At 41.1% G+C, this 16,109-nt stretch overlaps 1 protein-coding gene across 1 annotated transcript in view; it reads left to right on the forward strand.

Annotated features, from left to right (window-relative positions):
* Window positions 1–610: 610 nt before the first annotated feature.
* SNF4 (sucrose nonfermenting-like protein) overlaps window positions 611–16,109 on the forward strand; it is a 106,925-nt gene continuing 91,426 nt past the window's right edge. The window contains exon 1 of the mRNA XM_087700169.1: window positions 611–854. Within this exon, the coding sequence (XP_087556295.1) occupies window positions 849–854 (6 nt within the window). The 5' untranslated portion in view covers window positions 611–848. The remainder of the gene's footprint in view (window positions 855–16,109) is intronic.

The raw sequence follows: 16,109 nt of genomic DNA on the forward strand, positions 1-16,109 counted from the left end.
TTTCATCCCTCACACCTTTGATAGGTTGACAACCTTTAGAGTAATATCTTGGTTATTACTACACTAAAAATAGGTCATGCCACATGGAATGGAGAGGGTGAAATCAAAAGGCAATGTTTTTGGAAGTTTATTGCATTAGCTCCGAGCTCATGGGTATCCAAGCTAAGGTGTACAAGTGCTAGTCCCTTGTGCTTGGGCTTGAACCCAATGGCTTCACTCGTACATGTAGTTGTGTTAGTAGTTTGCCCTTCAAACGAGGAAGGCCCAAGAGGTCGTTAAAAGGGCAAATGTGGTAGGGGTTTCTAAAAACAATGCTCTAGAGTTTGTAGCCGTAAATTTAAGGGTGATCCAATGACATAGCCAAGGATCGTAACGAAATGTTATGACACTAACAAAACTAATACAATTTTGAATTTCAAAATTAAACGACAAAATAATTGTAGCAAATAATTTTGATTTTCAGCAAGGACAAAACCGAGTTATGTGAGCACTCATTTGTGTTGAGATGTGCTGGGAATAGGCCAAGGCGAAGCCCTCGGCTGGTGCAATGAGAAAAGGCCACGTGGAAAATTTAGCTGATACAAAACCGAGCAAGGCAGAACTTGACTTTACTCTCTCTCTCTCTCTCTCTCTCTCTCTGTGTCTGTCCGTCCGTCTGCGTCTCACGTACATCCATAAACAGAACAGCAATGGCTACTTACAGTATGTGCGTGCACGCAGATTTTACTTGAGCAGAAACAACCTCCGCAGCTACCTGTCTGGAGATCTTACAGTTTGCGGCCCAAATTTGTGCCTCGCTGGTTCATTGTTCAGTTTGCCGTCTCCGCTCTACTGCGAATTTCGTGTCCATGGCGGTCAGTTTTTCCCTCTGTCTCCATCTGATCATTGCATTGTGCTCATCAATTGCTCAGATGTTGTACTGTTCTTTTTTTTTTTTTCGATAAAATGAACCATCCGACCCGAATTTGTTAGAAATATGCAAGTCAGAGGATTAGAATTTTAGGTGTCTATGCTGTCTCTTATCAGTCAGGCATTCCAATCCTGTGTTACTCGACCAATGTCTGTGCAGTCAGTCTGCTGTCAGCTGTTCAACCTATCTCACCGTTTGAATCGTATCCAAGTGGTGAAGGCCATTTCGATCCCAAAACAACGACACCCCCGCCCCTCTTGCCTGGGCCGCAAAGATATACCTTGCAGGAAAATTGGCTTTATAGGTTGCCTTGTGGTGGGTATCTTGCTTTTCTGAATATTCTGCATGCCATAGCATCTCCACACAGCACACTGCTCTACCAACTAGCATGCTGTAGCAACCCCTAAATGCTGTGTTTGGGCCTACTCCATTCCCACCAGCAATCTCAGAAACTAAACACCAGACAACAGAGTAAAAGCCCTCATGAGTGCCTTTTTGTTCAACTCTGTTGGAGAAGTCATGGCACCTGTTTTAATAAATTGACTGGTTTGTTCCTTTTCTTCATTGTGGAGACCCTCACTTTTTGCACTGTCAGATAAGACAAGTCTGGAGTTGTAAGGTACGGTTCTAAGTGCACAACTCAAGAGAAAGATGAGAGAATGAAGAGATCCTCGTGTTTACAGCAGTTGATATGAGATTGTACAAGGTATGGCTCCAACAGCCCAAGCATGAACCAGCACTTCACCCCGAATCCACGAAATTGTCTCACTGTCCTATCTGGGATAGCTCTTCTTCCCGAGACTCGTCCTTACTGCTCTGCAACTCTGCATGATCTCAGATTGTAGAAGATTTTGCTTGGTGGTCTTGTCCTTCACGATCCCTTGTTGCGATTTCCACACAATCACTTCCACCACCTTGATGCCTTTTGCAGGTTGTTTTGCAATCATTCTTATGTTACTTATTTGATTGTGCAGCTGACATCCTCTGTAATAAAGCAGGCTGTTTTTTTCCAATTGCTGGTTGCACACGTGATCCTGCTGCTTGCCTTGCCATCACCATCCTCGTGGCTCTGTTGCTACATCATCTGGCCTTTTTGATGATCATTCAAACAAGGGCACTGTCTAGGTGCATTATGTTCTAACCCATTAGAACTGCGGCTGCCCCTAGCTGCTAGCCTCTTGGTAGATCCAAAGCATGCCAAATGGAGTCTCATCCCAACTGGAGACTGACCCAACCACATTGCTTCATGCATGGGGTAACCCTCAAACTTGAGCAGGTATTGAACATCCTTCTCTCGCATATCCTTCTTGTACATGTGAAACAACACTTATTTTAGCACCAAGAATTCTTGAAGTTCATAAGGATTCACTTTTTGGTTGTCCCATTTTGAGGTTTGGCATGCTTGGCATCCCCTCACATACTGTGAATGTTGTTGTTTGAAAGCTTCTCAAGAGTGGGACCTGCACGTATTGTTCTATAGTAGGGCAATGTGCATCATGCACCTCTTGTAGAACAATAGCCATGTAAGTTCCTATAGCAACAAGAAATTTTTTTCATGAAAATAAGTCCACCTATTGTTCAACACAAACTCCTAATAAAGGCCTTATTATACTTTTGCGTCTCTCAACCAAAATTCGGATTCTCATAGAGCTCATTTGTACAAGTGAAGAAATATTACTTTATAGAAAGTGACACTATCATTGCATGTGATTGTTAGCTCAATCCATTTGTTACACCATTCTCCTTCCGAGGTACATACTCAATTTTGAAGCTAGATTGAGAAAAAACTTGTCACAGCCACAACTAACGAGGAGTCATATCCTACTGTGATGACTAAGTATGGGAAGGTAGCATAATGCTTGCTAATCAAGCTTGATGCAAAAAACTGCCCCAATCAAACAATATATCCATTTCTTGGAGGCACGAACAATGGTCAATAGTCTTGACCTTCTTAGGATCCATAGAAATCACCCTCGTGGAAATGATGCGGCCTAAATGAGAGACTGAAGTCTGACACCATGTAGAATTCACACTTCTTTTGGTTCAAGAAAAGCTGATTCTCTTGCAACAAGAGCTAGACCTTACAAGACTTACTATGAACTAATATATAATCTAGAATTCAATAATACACATCCTAAGGAGAGGTTATAACACTCGAGACACGTGCCTAGAAAAGTAAGCAAGGGCATTGGTTTTTAGTAGTTGTGTCATTCCATGTCTCTCTTTGTGCCCATCTCTTGGTTATGAGTCTTTGTTTGAGTTAGATGAAGATATTAGCCTTTAGGAGCTTTGGCTTTTTCCGCATCTCCATTGAACTTTTTAGTCTGGATATGTTAGATGTAGTCTTTTCTTTTGGGCACCTAGTTGTTGTTTGATCTATTTGCCTAGTTTTGTCTTGCCATGGGGCATTCCCATCTCCAATTGGCAGCATTTTTCATGCCTAGTAGGTTGGATAGTACTTGCCCTTAGCTATTCAGGCATTTGCTTAGCATTGCGTCTAAACTTTAAAGGGTGGTTGGACAATTTCTATGGTCGAGTCACCTTGATTGGTTATCTTTTTCTATGTAAAGGTGTCCTCCATTTCAATCATTTGCACCACATTCAAATGGTGGTCACTCCACTAGCCGTTGTTGCATTCATCTTCTATCCAGCCATTGTGTCTCCTCTCGTCTCTCTCCTCTCTTCTCACAAACTCATTGTTAGATCTTCCTCTCGTGGCTTGTTTGGTGTCCTCATTGCCTTGCTTTACTTAATCGTCACATTAGTCTTGTATTTTCTGGTTTGTTTTTAGCATTATTCAGGTTTTGTCTTTTGATTTTGTGTTTACATCCTCTCTCTCTCTCTCTCTCTCTCTCTCTCTCACTGTTTCACAGTTGCGTTTTTCATCTTATGTTGCAAACGGAAGGTGTACAATTGAGATTCTTTGATTTTCTCTGCTAGTTCAAGTGCCTCTTATTGTCAAAACTGACCAACAAGTCTCCAAACCAATTTTCCCCTTGATTTGCTTGGGAATTGGTCTTCACCTTGCTCCTTGAAAAACAAATTCAGCTCGAAATTTGATATCGGTTGGCTGGCCTCTTGAATCTTCTTGAAATTCCTCAATTTCATTGGTTGGAATTTAAGTCCTAGGCCCTCAATTTTGAGCATGTATTTCAAGGTGGTTATCAAAATCCTAATTTTTGTTATAAATTAGGGTTTACAGTAGAGATTGATTGAAATCTCTTTCTATGATGTCTCAAAATACTGAAAAATGCCGAGATAACTTGAGTGATGGCTAGGGGATGAGAGTGAATGCTATAGACAAAGAAATTCATTGCAAGAAATATCGAAAAACTTTTGCTACCTTGCTCAAACAGCCGTGAAAGTTGTCATCTATAGCTTAGGACCACTTGAAAGAGCCCCCTCTTGTATGCTATCACTTGTACTAGAAGGATGTTGGGTTGTTGTCATCTTCTCTTGGAGGGCTTCAAATCTCTGGTGGTTGCAAATCACATCAACAACGTTTCGTTGCTCTCTAACAATCTTCTTCTCTCTCCAATGGTTGGAAGTTTCCATCAATCCCTAAAAATGGTTTTTCCACTTGATGGGTAAGTTTTGTGATGTGACAGCCTTCTAATCCATTTTTCAGCATTATTCGGCTTATTAAATTAATTTTCAGAATAATTATTCTAGCGCTAAAAAAGTAATTTCACCAACTAATAATTAAATTGGCTAGGCCAATTTGTCTTCCAAGTATACTTGAGCAGTTATTGACCCTTAGACCGGCATTAATTAATTAATGCCTATTCTCTCATATGACCATCGATATTAGTGGCCGATAAATTGGTCTAGACCAAAATCTGACACCGTGTACCACTTAGGACCTGTTAGGTATAAATTATTATAACTTTTACTTTTAACATCCACTGCATCCTTGGGGTCCTTGACCTGTTACCATGAAATAATTGCCATGTGCATCACGTGTGCTAAACAACCTTGTACATTTGATTGTAGCATTGTGCCAAAGGAAAAACATATTGCATTGAAATTTCCATAAGGCATCAGAGTCACAAGATTGGCCATTGTTGTCTTAACCATGCAACATGCCCAAACTTGCTGAAAATTTTGAGCCAGCATAAAACTAACATAAATTTGAAAAACATCTAGAATTGTTGCTAGAAATCCATTGGATACATCCATAACTCATGTTGAGAAAACTCATGTTTCTCAACTATTTTGACTTCAGAACCAGAGTAAAGCATATTTTTAGCATAAAAGGATAGTTGAAACTCTCAATGGCATTTACTCACATGTTGCTATCCATGGAGCCAGCTGTAAACCATTGAAAACTAAGCATAATCAGATCATAAACTGATCACTTGCTGATTTGAGAATTGATCATAAACTGCTGCAAATGTGATCCCAAATTGATTGCAAAAATTGGTCAACAATTGATGCAAAAAAATCATATAAAATTGATTCCAAAAGTGATTATAAATGGCTCTCAACTTGATAAAAAACTGAGCTGATTCATGTTGAAATGCATGCCCTACTTGCTTTCCAAATCGACATGCTTCACATACTTTATGCATCCCATCAACTTTAAACTTAGGTAGACCATCCACAATCTATTTTGACTACATGTCTTTTAGTTGTTGTACATTCACATGACTAATTCTCTTATGCCAAATTTCAATATCAACCACAACACTTGAACCTTGTGCAAATACAACATTCATTTTAGGAAGACTTACATCAAGAGTAAAAAAAATTGCTAGCATGTTTTTCTTTTGTAGTCAACCTACAATCATTCTTAAGATATTCTACATAACTGATAAAAAATTGATATCAAAAGTGAGGTAAAAGCTCATGTCCAAATGATCGTGAATTGATCCGAAAGTGATGTAAAAGTATAGTTTTAGAGCCACGGTGACAACCATACTTATCTTTATATATCTCATAGTGACTTGTACACTAAGCGCTGATGCCATGGCAGATATATTGTTAGCACAATACCTTGGATGTATGCTAAATACATTCGAGATCCACTACATATGCGAGTTGTTCATAACTGGAGGAGTGGAAGTGCTACCTCCCATTTGAGTATCGGGCAATTCTTCGGACCTGTGCTCTGCTGAACCTAATTGAGTCCAAAGTGAAGTCGACTCTAATTGAAAGGCATCTAGGTAAAGCTGGCAGAACTGAGGATGGTTTGCCAAGTCATCCCCTTTCATCCATTTTGCATCTATTGGTGAAACAATATTGAAGCTTGACCAAGAAGCATATGGAAACCTTACCTCCTTTACTTGCCTTGAAACCTCCACTAGGTTGTAGGCTTTTCTTCCCCTTAAGCATTGGAATGCCCCCTCGCATGTGTTTGACATGCTAGGAGCATCGGATACATAAGGAAACATTCTTGTTTGCATACTTTTGATCATTGCAATGTGACTATGCATGGCAATTTGTATATTACCAACCATACCAAGATACATTTTCCCATACATTGCATGCATTACTAGCTGCATTTTTCCTCATGACCAATGCTATATGGAGCATTTGCATCACCAGCATTAATATCATGAGTCCCAAGCATAGTGGGCTGTATATATGCGTTGCCAAACTTGCCACTTTGTGCCCCAGCATCATGCCAACATTGCTATACATGGGGTTATGTATATTACTATCCATACCTAGATACATTGGGCCTTGCACACCACGCATTGGTTGTTGCATATCATAAGGAGTTGTGCCATACATCTCTGTATGCGGTCCTTGACCCACCATAGAATGCAAATTAGTGTCACCACCAAAGTAACCTGGCTGCCCCATAATTGCATGCATGTCATGTTGTCCAAAAAGCATTGAATTGGCACTTCTAGGTTGGCCTTGCTATGCATCAATTGCCCCATGAGCATCATTTGCTTATTCCCATGTTTGGAATATCATGCTGCTGTATCGGCTTTTCCTTTGGTGCATCTTGCTGTCTCGAACCTCTTGAAGATGATTTTCTCTTCTTGTCTTTGCTACCCTCTTTTAAGGGAATAAAAAATTTGCAAATTACATAAACATTTTAGCTATTTTCATGAGTTGATCTTTAAAATGGTCATCAAATTCCTCTTGCTCTTGCTGGTCATCAGCTTCTGAAGGCCTAGAAGGACCCACATTTTGGTCTCAACCAACAATATCAACTTGCTATCCATGTTACCTGCCTTGTCCAAGATCAAGCATTGCATTTTTGCCAACACTTTGTGAATTTCCAGATCGAAAGGCATCATCACTACTTGATTCCATCTCACTTTCTGAAGACATTCTTGCTGTAATACTCAGCTGAATATAATTTCAGCACTAGAGCAATGCCTCTAACCTTCAATCAAGTGCCTTGGGCCCACCAAGTCAAGGAAATCGATGGTATCTTGACGATAGAACCTTGAATGCTGTCATATTCTCTTGGAGGGCTTCAAATTGCTGTCACTTGTTGTAGGACTGATCCGTGGTGTTTGCAAATCACATAAACAGCGTCTCCTTGCTCTCTAACAACCTCCTTCTCTCTCATAGTGATTGGAATAGACTTTCATCAGCCCCTGAAAAAGTTTTTTCCACTTGCATGGGCAAGTTTTGCCATGTGGCAACCTTTTAGTAATTTTGAAAATTGATTTAATAATTATTTAGTGCTTAGAAAATTAATTTCACAACCAATAATTAAAATTTTTAGGCCAATTTGTCTTCAAAGTATTCCCGAGTAGTTATTGACCCTTGTACTGACATTAATTAATTAATAAATTCCTAATCTCTAATGTCACTACCGATATTAGTGGCCAATAAATTGGTCTAGGCCAAAATCTAACATCGGGTACCACCTAGTACTTGTCAGGCATAACTTTGTACAACTTTGCCTTTGATATCCACTGCATCCTCAAGGTCATTGGGCTATTACCACATGAAGTAACTGCCATGTGTATCACATGTGCTAAACAACCTTGCACATTTGATTAATGCCTTAATCAAATGTTATCGGCAAGATTAGAGCATCTCAAAATGTCACATCTACATGACAATTCCACTTTTTGGGGCATATTGTATTGGTTGATGCTGTTTATATGGACCTTGCAAAGGTTGAGGCAATATAATCATGGCCACCTTTAAAAAATGTGTATGAGATCCGTAGCTTCTTGGGTTTATGTTTTTACTACAGAAAGTTATGTATGAGAGTGCGTGATGGAAGAAGAAACATAAGCGCGTGCGCACACACACATAGAGAGGGGGAAACAAAAGATGAAAAAAAAATGTTGTACTGATTGAAGAAGAATGCTGAATACAAACACCCTCCCGAATCTGGCTGAGTGTTGTAGGAGGTCCTTAATTTGGCCCACTCCAATAAATGCCCAAAAATGATTGCATTTAATGCAATTGGATTGCTGAAGAAAAATGGGGAAAATAATGATAGAAACCATCAGCAGTCATGGAGCAGTCTGACCTTGACATGAGGTGGAAACTTTCTGACAGACTAGAAAAATGCATAAGAAATGTGCCTAAAATGGGAGAAATGCACACTAAACTGTTAGAGCTTCCATGTCTCTGTCAATCTGATAGGAGCTCACAACCAAGGGATGACAGACTGACATGACTAAAGGAAAGGATGGGAGACATAATTCTCCTCCTTGAGGACGCCGTTCAAGAAAGTAGACTTAGCATCCATGTAACGTGTCCCATAGTATCATCCAGGACACGTCTTAGCAGTCCATCGGAAAGGATGTCTAGAAAGCTCCGCCCGGCACTCCCATGGAATGTTACGGGTTTTGCGATCTAGTTCTTCCCGCGTTTGCCACGTAGCGGAAGTATCCTGGCCGTTCCCACTTAGGATCGACCGGAATTAGGGTTTTCCTAATGGGTCATTAGCTAACAGCAACTAGCGTAAGACCCGAGCGAACTACTTTATGCAGAAACGCCAGGTCCGAAGCGGATTCACGCTGTACTTGGTTCAAGGAGAATGGGAAACGAGAGGGATGCAAAGCTCAACCTCTCTGCCATAAGGCATAGTCCCATTCCGTTCCCCTAAAACAGCGTAAATCGGGTAAGACGTAACTCTAGGTCATCGTTCTCGTTATTCTTTTTGATGATGATGATCATTCCGCTGTTCTTCGAGATTTTTGAGAAAAGCTCCCGGCTAACCGGGACCACCCAACCGTAGGACGGACCCATGGCCCATCCTCTGCACTTTCCTCGTTTTGTTTTAGTTATGTAATTATCTAACACATTAATTTGACATATAACAATCAGCTTCTTTAATTAATCTTGTTAAGCACTGGTTCCTTCACGTAATCTTATCACGTGACATAGAAAAACAACATCAAGCAAGTTCTTTTAACATTTCATCATTTTATCTTTGAAATACAAGGAGTTCCGCCCGTAGGCTTGTCCATAATCTGCCCGAAGGCTAACCAGTAATCTCCAGGGATCACTATTCCAAGCTTCCGCCCGTCAACTAGTATGCGGGCCTCGAGATCCAATCCCGAGTCACGTTAGCCTCTTGTGCAGGACTCGGAAGGCGAGGGATTTACGGCCAGAGCCCCCCCTGGCACCCAAGCGTCCTCCTGCTCCAAGTAGAACTCAACGGAGAGACCTCTCGCGGCGGGTTCGGTCCACGTTCCTGGCGCGGTCAAACAACCCCCTTGGTTAGGGTCAGGCAGGCAGTCGGGGGTAACTGAAGTTGCCTCTCCCTTCAGGCCTTCAACCTGACGTATAGGTACTTATTTAATTTGTAATTCATAATTCAAACAGAGCCCTAAAATCTCTAGCAAGCACAGACATTTCCATTAATCAACCCAGTTGTATGGCAAACTGCTAAGGAAGTGTTCTTTCCTTTTTGAGTGTATCAGCACTCGTTCCCAAGGTGTCTTGTAACTTGGCAAGATCTCTTATATTTCGGTGTAGGGCATACCCAACTTGGTTAACCCTAAGGTACCTTAGATATGCTAGTTTCTATTTTACAACTTTCCTTATTTAGAAGGATATCCAAAAATACGTCTTTTTGCAAGATAACTTGCGTAAGGATCTGCCGTCCTTGATGATGGTTTTTTTCCTTTTCTCCTTGTGAATCAATCACAAAATGATTTCATACATGTTGCGCAAGTCCTGCGATGGAATAATCTGTTTAGATTCTTTAAGCTGACGTATGTCAGGCCTAGGGTTTCTTCATTTAAGAAGCTTAGGGACAAATCCTAGTTTCTTATCTTTATGAATTTATTGTCCCTACGGTAAGGAAAGTAATCAAGTGTTTAGGGTATGAATGTTTCTATGTTTAGATTGGTTCGGTTATCTTTTGGAAGGTAATCTTAATCGTCTTGTCACGGTTTTACTATCCTTGTGACAATTAACTTTCCCAATCAATACAGTTTAATTTGGCATATAGCATAATGCCAAGGTGATACAAAGAGCGACAATACTCCTTGGGACAAAAAGGCCTAGCTGAGAAATTGGTGTATACACACTTTATTAGTCCCAAGTCCTCAAATAGCAGGGGAAAAGTGTTAATAGAGTGTCATCCAGCAGTCCCCTTTTACATTTTCTTTCCAAATAAATTCGTATATCTAATTTTTATACTTGTTAATTCCTAACATTTAACTTCCGCCTCCTTTAAAGTTGAACTCATGCCAAATAACAACAATTTCCTTGCTAAGATGTGCAACTAGCAAAGATAACTCCCTAGTAATTTGAGCATTGAAGAAACCTTTCTTGGATTTAGCTATTTACCATGAATCGTTGCGAAAGGGAATAAGACTAATGATGCAAGATATAATTTCTACACTTCAGGAATATATTACTATAGTAAATGGTTAGTCTTGCTTGTAATTTTATAATGCTTGATGCGATTTGAAGAAGACGAAGTTGTATACATTGTCATTCATAAGCTAACTCCTTCGTTTAAAAATAACTCGAACAAATATATCCTATCCTTAACAATTTTTCTTTGCATGATCGACTTAAAACCGAATTAACACCAAGAAGAAAAAAAACCTGGCTTTGAGGTGAGATATCCACATGGATACCGGGAGATGACCCTCCCGCAGCTACACCTTGGACTTTCTTCGGCGGCATCGTAGTTTGAATGTGAGATAGCCTTTTCCTTTTTCTTCTTGGAATTCCACTGTCTTCTCCTTCCTTTTCTTTTACCTTTTTCCCACTCTTCCTCCTTTACTCCCTCTTTTCACTTCCTCTACTTCCCTCCCTGTCTTTTATCTCACGGCTATTTCTTCCTTACGGGATACCATACGAGGCCATGATGATGAATTGGATTTTTAGGACATGGGAGTGTGTGGACACCGGCTTGTTTTATAAAACTAAGAACACAAAGCTCAACTAAGAGAGCACTTGTACAAAAAGATCTAAAAAGTGAGTGAAGGAATTAATGCAAGAGAATGGAAGTCCGCAAGGTAGCCTAAGGACAAAGTAGGCCTATGGGTGTGACTTGAATAGTTTAAAGAGCTAAGAGGGGGGGAAAAAGAACAAGGGCTTAGGGGGGAAATAAAAACCGGGAGGGGAAACAAGGGGGCTTATGGGGATTAAAAACCAGGGAGAAAAGGGGCTTAAGGACCACTTAAAGGTTCTTAAATGGCAAATCGGGGGGGGGGGGGGAAATAGGGGCCTAAAAGCCTTTAGGAGGGAATTAGTGGGGTAGCCTTGAGAAGCTATAGGAAGGGGCCTAAGGGGTCCATGGGGGGTTTTACAAAAAAAACACGGGGATAACAGGGACCTTTAAGGTCAATTTTTTTTTTGGAGGGGGAAAAGGGGGCTTATGAAGCCCCTTAGAAGCTTCTAGAAGCTTCAGTGCTTCTACACGTGGAGGTTGGAGGCCATCGGCAGACAACGGCGGAAATCAGGCTGCTGGGGTGGTAGATGGAAGATAGCGTCCCTTGTAGCGCCTCCTCTGTAATCCTCCTATCCCAATCGTGGCAGCGGCAGCGCGTTGTCAATCTCCCTCTTCCTCAGGATGCTCCAGATTCTCCCCTTATGCATTAATGGCAGCGCCTCTCTCTCTTCACACATGGCTCAGCCTCCCTCTGTACAGTTGCCCCCCCCCTTGGTTAAATAGTGGAAGGGAGGGGGATCTTTCCTCGTGGCGTGTCAACACGCATGGTCCCCCTCCCTCCTAAGGCTCCACCAAGGAGCTTACACAGCTCCTTCTATTCTCCTCCCCCTCCAGCTCGTCAGTCAGCTGGAGGGATAAGGGGGGGAATTAAAAAAATTTCCATAAGTCCCATTTATTTTCTCAATGCGGAATATTACATTCTCTCCCCCTTGGAGGAATCGAGATGTCCTCATCTCGAGATAAACTGGGGATATTGATGGTTGAGAGTGCCTTCATCTATCCAAGTGGCATCCTCTTTGGGATAATCTTTCCACTGGACAAGGCATTCTTTCAAGGTTCTAGATCTTAACTGTCTTTCCCTAACATCTAAGATCCTTTCTGGCCGTAGTTCAAGGACTCCTTGACTAGGCATTAGAATTTGTTGGTCATCAAGTACATGATTAGGATTGGGTACATATTTTTTCAATAGGCTGATATGGAATACATTGTGAACCTTTAGGTTCTTAGGGAGTTGCAATCTATAAGCATTGGGTCCTAGGCATTTGAGGATTTTATACGGCCCACAATACCTTGGACTTAGCTTCTTGCATTCTCCTAGGGATAGAGAACTCTTTTTAGGGCGTACCCGAATCAAGACCATGTCTCCTTCTTTGAAGACTCTTTCTTGACGTTTCAAATCTGCATATGCCTTTTGTCTATCCTTGGCTGCTTGTATGTCTTGTCTTATTGACCTTATTTGATCATCCATGTCCTCCAACATTTGTCTTGAAGCTTCAACTCTTAGGGTTGGATCAGAAAAGTTTAGGGGACTTCGACAATCATGACCATACAATGCCTGGAAAGGGGTCATTTGAATGCTCTGCTGGTAATAAGCATTGTAGGCAAATTCAACTAATGGCAAGTATTGAATCCGCCTCTTTGGCTCTCGACAGCAGTATGCCCTAAGCATATCCTCAATGATTTGATTTACTCGCTCTGTTTGGCCATCTGTTTGGGGATGGTAGGCGGTGCTAAAACAGAGTTGAGTCCCAATAGCTTAAAAAATAGCTCTCCAAAAGTGTGATGTGAAGAGAGAATCTCGATCACTAATGATTCTCTTAGGTAACCCATGTAGCTTGAATATCTCCTTGATAAACAATCTTGCAATGTCGGAGGCTTTATAGTTTGTCTTTACTGGAATCAGGTGTGCAACCTTCGTAAGCATGTCAACCACAACCAAAATGGAATTGTATCCTCCTTGGACTTGGGGTAAGCCCATAACAAAATCCATATTGATGAATTCCCATTTCATTTGGGGAATGTCAAGCGGTTGCAGTTTCCCTGGCATCATGACATGTTCGGCCTTGATACGTTGGCAAGACAAACATTCAGTGATATACTTGAGAACGTCACCTTTAAGCCTCTCCCAATGGTAGCTCTTCCTAACTGCATTAAAAGTTTTTGCATAGCCAGGATGTCCTGCGAAAGGAGAATCATGAGCTTCCCATAATATCTTCTGCTTAAGTGACTGGCTTGCTGGTATACACAGCCTTGTTCTGTAGTAGACAAGTCCATTATCAATGGAAAATTCCTGATACTTAGCTTGCAATTTCTGATTTTGCTCCTTGGTAGATATTTCCTTTATCATTGTGTGGTAGGCCAAATCATGGTATGCTTCCTCTCTAGCTAGTTCAAGTATAGGGTTGTTTGGCATAGATACCTTTGTAGCCAGAGATCTGGCCGTTGATGGATTCTGTAAGATTAGGGAATTTAGGAATGCCTTGCGACTGAGTGGATCGGCAACTACATTCTCTTTCCCTGGTCGGTACTTGATTTCAAAATCATATTCCTCCAATACTTCAATCCACCGACGTTGTCTCATGTTGAGCTCGTTCTGGGTAAAAATCCATTTGAGACTCTTATGATCGGTTACTAGAGTAAACTTGTTACCCAACAGGTAGTGTCTCCAAAGCTTTAGAGCATGGATGACAGCTAGTAATTCCAGATCATGCGTGGTATAATTCTTTTCATGACTCTTCAATTTCTTTGAAGAGTATGCTACTGGATGACCTTCCTGCATAAGTACACACCTCTCTAGCTAGTTCAAGTATAGGGTTGTTTGGCATAGATACCTTTGTAGCCAGAGATCTGGCCGTTGATGGATTCTGTAAGATTAGGGAATTTAGGAATGCCTTGCGACTGAGTGCATCGGCAACTACATTCTCTTTCCCTGGTCGGTACTTGATTTCAAAATCATATTCCTCCAATACTTCAATCCACCGACGTTGTCTCATGTTGAGCTCGTTCTGGGTAAAAATCCATTTGAGACTCTTATGATCGGTTACTAGAGTAAACTTGTTACCCAACAGGTAGTGTCTCCAAAGCTTTAGAGCATGGATGACAGCTAGTAATTCCAGATCATGCGTGGCATAATTCTTTTCATGACTCTTCAATTTCCTTGAAGAGTATGCTACTGGATGACCTTCCTGCATAAGTACACACCCCAAGGCAAGAATGCTGGCATCAGTTACTACCTCGAACTCCTTATTGAGGTCAGGAAGTTTTAGAATAGGTGCTGATACCAAACTTTGCTTCAATTTGTCGAAGCTATTTTGTTCGGAAGTTGACTATGTAATAGAAGTTTGCTTCTTTAGTAAGTCTGTAAGAGGTGCTGCAATCAAAGCATAGTTTTTGATAAAGACCCTATACTATCCTGTCAAGCCAAGAAAGCTACGTATTTCTTTGACGGATACTGTTATTGGCCATTCAAGCACATCTCTGACTTTGGCTGGGTCTACTGATATTCCTTCTGATGACACTATGAATCCCATATATTCAATTTGACGCTTGAAGAATGCACACTTCTTCATTTTTGCATACAGCTTATGGGCCCTCATTGTCTTAAGGACAATCCGAAGTTGAGGTTCATGATCTTCTTCCTGTTTAGAATAGATTAAAGTGTCATCGAAGAAGAGAAGCACGAAATCATCAAGATATGGTCTAAAAATATCCTGCATTAATCTATTGAAGGTGGCAGGTGCATTTGTAAGCCCGAATGACATAACCAAGAACTCAAAGTGCCCATATCTTGTATTGAAGGCCGTCTTAGGAATATCTTCTTCCTTGATTCTTATCTGATAATAATCTGACCTGAGATCAATCTTGGAGAAGATCTTTGCACCTTGAAGACGATCGAGAAGCTCATCAATTCTAGGAATAGGATACTTGTTCTTGACTGTTGATTGATTCAACCCTCGGTAATCAATACATAGTCGAAGTGTCCCATCTTTCTTTTTCTGGAATAGTACTGGAGCTCCCCACGGTGAGTTTCTAGGCCGGATGTAACCCTGATCCAACAGTTGCTTGAGCTGTTCCTTCAACTCAATTGCTTTTGGTATGGACATTCTATAAGGTCTCTTTGCAATTGGTGCAGCTCCAGGTACTAGCCTAATCTCATGATCTACTTCTCTTGGAGGCGGAAGTTCAATCAATTCCTCAGGGAATACGTCAGCGTATTCCTTTAGCCAAGAAGGTCCTTCATGAGACTCTTGCTTTTGATCTAACTTGTTGAGTTTGATCAGGTAAACGGGTAATCCTTTTCTGACTCCTTTTATGATCCGAGATACTTTGGCTAATTGGATTCTTGGCACTCCTGCCTCACCTTGAGTTGTGACAAATTCCCTTTCAGAGTTTCGAAAGGAAACTTGACCCTTTCCACAATGAATGTGGGCGTCATTAGGCTTAAGCCAATCCATCTCGAGTAGACACTCATGGATACCTAAATTCATGACTCTGGATTTGACTAAAGTCTTCTTTCCTCCCAGAAAGAATTCCACCTTAGTAGTTTGCCTAGTACAAGTTACCTCATGACCGTTTGCCAATTCCACAAGCAGGGTACGTGCTTCTACTGTGGCTATTTCTAATCTTTTTGCACATGCTGGTGAGATAAAGGAATGTGTACTGCCACAATCAATCAAGGTTTTGAAACCTTTACCTTGATAGTCCGACGGTGTTTGAATCACCGAGAACTGGCGATTCGGCCTTTTCTTGTGTAAAGCGGCATGGATTGTCGCTCTTTCGAATTCTGCTTCCATATTCGGATCTTCCTCTTTTTCTTCTTCGCATCTTTGCCTATTGGCAATGCAGATAGTTCTT

The sequence above is a fragment of the Lygodium microphyllum genome, chromosome 2 (assembly GCF_053477565.2).
Source record: "Lygodium microphyllum isolate KBCC chromosome 2, Lygodium_microphyllum_v1.1.10, whole genome shotgun sequence".
Lineage (NCBI taxonomy): Eukaryota > Viridiplantae > Streptophyta > Polypodiopsida > Schizaeales > Lygodiaceae > Lygodium > Lygodium microphyllum.